This window comes from Rana temporaria, chromosome 11 (assembly GCF_905171775.1).
Source record: "Rana temporaria chromosome 11, aRanTem1.1, whole genome shotgun sequence".
In the NCBI taxonomy this organism is placed as follows: domain Eukaryota; kingdom Metazoa; phylum Chordata; class Amphibia; order Anura; family Ranidae; genus Rana; species Rana temporaria.
In genome coordinates this window covers 95,297,468-95,302,040 of record NC_053499.1, presented here as the reverse complement: position 1 = coordinate 95,302,040, position 4,573 = coordinate 95,297,468, and the positions used below count along the sequence as shown (strand labels likewise).

The following is a 4,573-nucleotide window of genomic DNA, read 5'->3' as shown; positions in this document are numbered from 1 at the left end:
CAAAGAAACATGGTTACATGCAAAGTGCCTTGGATTATATAGCGTATTTAAAACCAAACAGCATGAACAGGGTTTATCTCTAGAACATATACACCTTTATAACAATGCACACTTTTCTGCATACCTCGATCCGCTTGCCAAGGGGGGTACAAACTTTAAGCTTTAGGGATTTTCTGCAGACATCTTCCATGAAATCCTATGCAGACAGCTAACATGTGGCATCTGAGATACAGGAAAAGGCTTTCTTTCAAAGACAGGAAGAAGGAGTGGTCTTGTAATCCTGCTGATCAAAACATTCCCCAGGGAACCAAAGGGAGGCAGAAAGGTTCCACCCAGCAGTAAGTGCTGAACAAGATCCACAATGGTAAGCGGACAGTTACACTCCCACCAAATTATGTTATGATGAATATAACCTAAAAGTCATACATAATTTACAGAACATAACCTTGGCCGCTATAAAACATGGTACATCATACACAATTTAGCTTATAGGTACCTCTGTAACTGGCTACTGTCTTGTGTGGTGGTATGCTAGTGTATCACTAAAACTGAACTTATTTGCTTTCTATGAGAACTACTAGCTTTTGAATAGGACGTTCAATAATTGAAGGTTTTGGTACATAGTCCTTCTTATCTTGCAGTCTTTTGTCACCTACTAACACCTTGACTCGACGAACTAGATCATCCTTTTCTATTGTAGTTTCAATTACACGTCCTAGTTGCCACTGGCATCTGGGAGACATATCATCTTTGATTATGACAATATCATTTACTTTGAGGTTACGTCGAGGTGTGTGCCATTTCTGTCTTGTGGAAACACTCATGAGGTATTCTCTTTTCCACCGACTCCAGAATTGTTCATTGGCTTGTGATGCAAGGGTTGTAATGGGTTTGACTTTAGGATCGTCTACAATTAGTTCTGCTGAAGAGCTTGAAGATGCGTGCACTTCAGATCTCCAAAGGAAACTAGGCCCAGATAACCAACTTGAGGTGGAGATATCCGCTACATGTAGACCCCTGGATGCATGGTCGGCTGGGTTTTGTGTCGTATCCACATAATGCCACTGGGTTGGATCTGTAATCTCTCTTATGAGTTGAACACGATTGGCTACAAACACGTGAAACCTTCTTGCTTCGTTATTGATATAGGCTAAGACTACTTGGGAGTCTGTCCAGAAGAACTCTTTGTCAACTTCTATTTCAAGTTCTGCCTTCAACATGACACTCAACCTTGCTGCAGTGACGGCAGCTGAGAGTTCAAGCCTTGGGATGCTCACAATCTTCGTTGGTGCGACTCTTGCCTTGGCCATTACGAAGCTGCAATGGACTTGATCTCTGTCATTTTTGTACCTAAGGTACGAACAGGCACCATATCCTATGTTGCTGGCATCGGAAAAGTGGTGTAGTTCCACTTTCATTCTGTTACCAAAGTCTGGGGGATGGTAACATCTGGGTATCTTGATTTCCCTTAAAGTTTGCAGACTACTCTTCCAAGCTTCCCACCGTGGACATAAGCTCTCAGGAAGTGCTTCATCCCAACTGATGCCTCTGCGGCAAAGCTCTTGGAGAATGCACTTGCCACTCAGTATGAAGGGGGCTATGAAGCCTAGAGGATCATAAAGGGAGGCTACGACTGACAGGATACCACGACGAGTTGAGGGTTGATCCTTTATGTCAGCACTGAAACTGAAGGTGTCGTTTTCAATTGACCACTGAATAGCAAGTACTTGTCCTTCTGTTGTTGAGTCTGGGCTAAGTTTGACAGGTACACTAGTTGTTGCTCTTTCTGACGGAGCTATACAGGACAGGACGTCCCTTTTATTAGAGTTGAACTTATGCAGTCGTAGGCCAGCATTTTTACATAATCCTTGAGTTTCGAGGATTAGATTCAAAGCTTCGCTGACTGTTGGAACGCTAGTTAGGCCGTCGTCGACATAAAAGTTCTTATCGATGAAGGCTGATGCTGAGGGATGTTCTGACTTGTGTTGTCGTGCAAGATACTTAAGGCCGACATTGGCACATCCTGGAGCGGAGCTGGCACCGAAAAGGTGAACTGCCATTCTGTATTCTTTCGGTTCTGTTTCCAACTGACCGTTCTCCCACCAAAGGAACCTTAAGTAATTGCGCATTTCTGAGGGCATATAGAACTGATGGAACATCTTTTCAATGTCGCATATCACAGCAACTGCTTCCTTCCTGAAGCGACAGAGGACTCCCACTAGAGAGTTTATCAGGTCGGGACCTGTCAGCAAGGTATCGTTTAGGGAGATGCCTTTGAACTTTGCTGAACAATCAAAGACAACTCTCAACTTGTCTGGCTTCCTGGGGTGATAAACCCTGTGATGTGGGATGTACCACACTGTCTCTTCCTCTGATAATGAAGGGGCTGGTTCTGCATCACCTTTTCTGATTGTTTCTTCCATAAATGCAGTGTAGTGTTCATGGTACTGTCTATTTCCCTTTAATCTTTTCTTTAGATGATGAAGTCGAATAAGGGCCAGGCTCTTATTGTTTGGTAGTGCCAGTTGACTGTTGTCTTTGAAGGGTAACGGCATCTCGTAGTGTCCATCTTTCCTTTTCATTGTAGTTTCCGAGAGAAACTGCACGAAGCGAACATCATCTTGAGACACGTACTTATCTTCATAATTTCTTTCAATGAAGTCCATTTCTAAAGCCTTTAACACATCAGCGACCGGCGGCATTGGCATTTCTTTCACTGCGACTCTGTGTACGAAGCTCTGGCTACCCTGTCTATCAAGATGTGGATTTGCTGATCCTACAATGCTCCAGCCGAGCATAGTTTTTTGAGCGAAGGGTTCATTTCCGGAGCCGATAACAACCTCCAAGGGAGCCAGTGCTAATGGGCAGTCATAACCGATCAGTAGTCCTACTTCGCAATCTTGAAGTGGCTGTAACTTGTTTGCCAAGTGTTTGAGGTGTGACCACTGGAGTGCAGTCTCCTTAGTGGGGATGTGAGACTTACCTACTGGAATGAAATCTCTTGTATAGGCTTGACGGAGTTGGACTTGAGCTTTAGAGTTGAAGCCACGCACTTGCAGACCGTGAGCAATTTGGCTTGATATAACTTCGTCAACCGCTGTCATTGTGCTGAGCTTTAGCTGTAATGGCTTGGTGCTCACACTTAACTTTGATACCAGGTCTGCAAGAATAAAGGTTGAATCACTCTGTGTGTCAAGTAAGGCATAAGTGAGGATTTCCCTCTGAGACTCCGCAGTAGCTGACAACAGAACTGGAACAATGCAGGATGTGGCAGACGTATGTCTTGTCAAAGTATGGGACATAACTTTGGGAACGTTGTCGTTTGCCTAATTTCTGACGCCTACTGAATCATCGTTTGATGTTTTGACAGGCTCAGTGTCTCTCTGTATGTGCAAACAGGTTGGATGACGTCGACTGCATAAGCTACACGTGTGTCTTCCTTTGCAGTCTTTTGTAGTGTGGCCCTTTCTTAAGCAACCAAAACAGAGATGGTTTTCGTGAATAAAGGCCCTCTTTTCATCGATGGTCTTTGCCGCAAAAGTCAGACATTTAGCGACACCGTGTGTTTCGTCTTTGCAGACTAGGCAAGGTGGTTTCGGTCTTGAAGCTGAGATATTTGGAACATTGAAGGTAGAGGGCTTCATTTGAGTGCTTGTGTTGAGCGCCTTGGCTCTCTTGGGAATTCTCTCATCTGTAGTCTTGGTACTGAGGAGAAAAGGAGAGGCAATGGGGTTGCATGCAATCTTAGCTTCCCTTTGCAGGAACTCTGTGAAACGAGCAAAGGTTGGGTATTCTTGGGACTTGTCCAGCTCATCCACGGCGATGCGACTCCATCTGCGCACGATCCATTCAGGCAGTTTCTTGAGAAGCTTGTGGTTTTCTTCACAATCATTTAGAATAGCTAGGCTTTTAACATGAGGAATGGCCTCCACACAACCTTGAAGGAAATCCGCAAACTCTCTTAATGCTACAGGGTCATTTGCTGATATCTTTGGCCATTTAGCCAACCTTTCTCTGAAGGCTCTTTGCACTATGAATGGACCTCCATACCTGTCCTGTAGGATTCCCCAAGCACCTAGATAGGCATCTTCTGAATTTCGGTAGAAGAACCCTTCCACTGCCTTACGAGCTTCACCACCGAGATACCTCTTCAAGTACAGCATTTTTTCGCACACAGGGAGTGGTTTCTGATCAATCAGCGCCATAAAGGATATCTTCCAATCTATGAACTTCAAAGGATCACCTGTGAATACAGTTGGTTCAGGTATAGGGAGACGGTTGGAGATAAGCAGACTTGCAAGTCCTGGGGTTAGACTAACTTCTTCATTTGGTCTTGACACCCCAAGTGGTGTATTTGAAGGTTGAAATGGCACAGCCTTTGGATTCAATGAGTTTCGTGGTTCATTATTTTGGCAGAGGTATTGCACCTTGTGGTCTGTCTCCTGTTCGTAAATTTCAAGACTATCATAAGCGTTGTAGGCTTTCACTCTTGCTGCAGCTACCTTGACTTCATTTTCTGCTTGTAGCTGTTGTAGTCTTGTCTTTTCCTCATCCAACTTCAGTTTAATTTCTG

General features: G+C 44.3%; 1 protein-coding gene across 1 annotated transcript; it reads right to left on the bottom strand.

Annotated features, from left to right (window-relative positions):
- Window positions 1-250: 250 nt before the first annotated feature.
- Window positions 251-3,344, bottom strand: LOC120917473. The gene has a single exon (XM_040328780.1). It carries the CDS (start codon window positions 3,300-3,302, stop codon window positions 555-557), a length of 2,748 nt encoding a protein of 915 aa, XP_040184714.1. The 5' UTR covers window positions 3,303-3,344; the 3' UTR covers window positions 251-554.
- Between the last annotated feature and the right edge of the window lie 1,229 nt (window positions 3,345-4,573).

Bases quoted from the DNA above. Each gene is read 5' to 3' on its own strand.
- LOC120917473 (XM_040328780.1), bottom strand. From the start codon at position 3,302: ATGTCCCATACTTTGACAAGACATACGTCTGCCACATCCTGCATTGTT.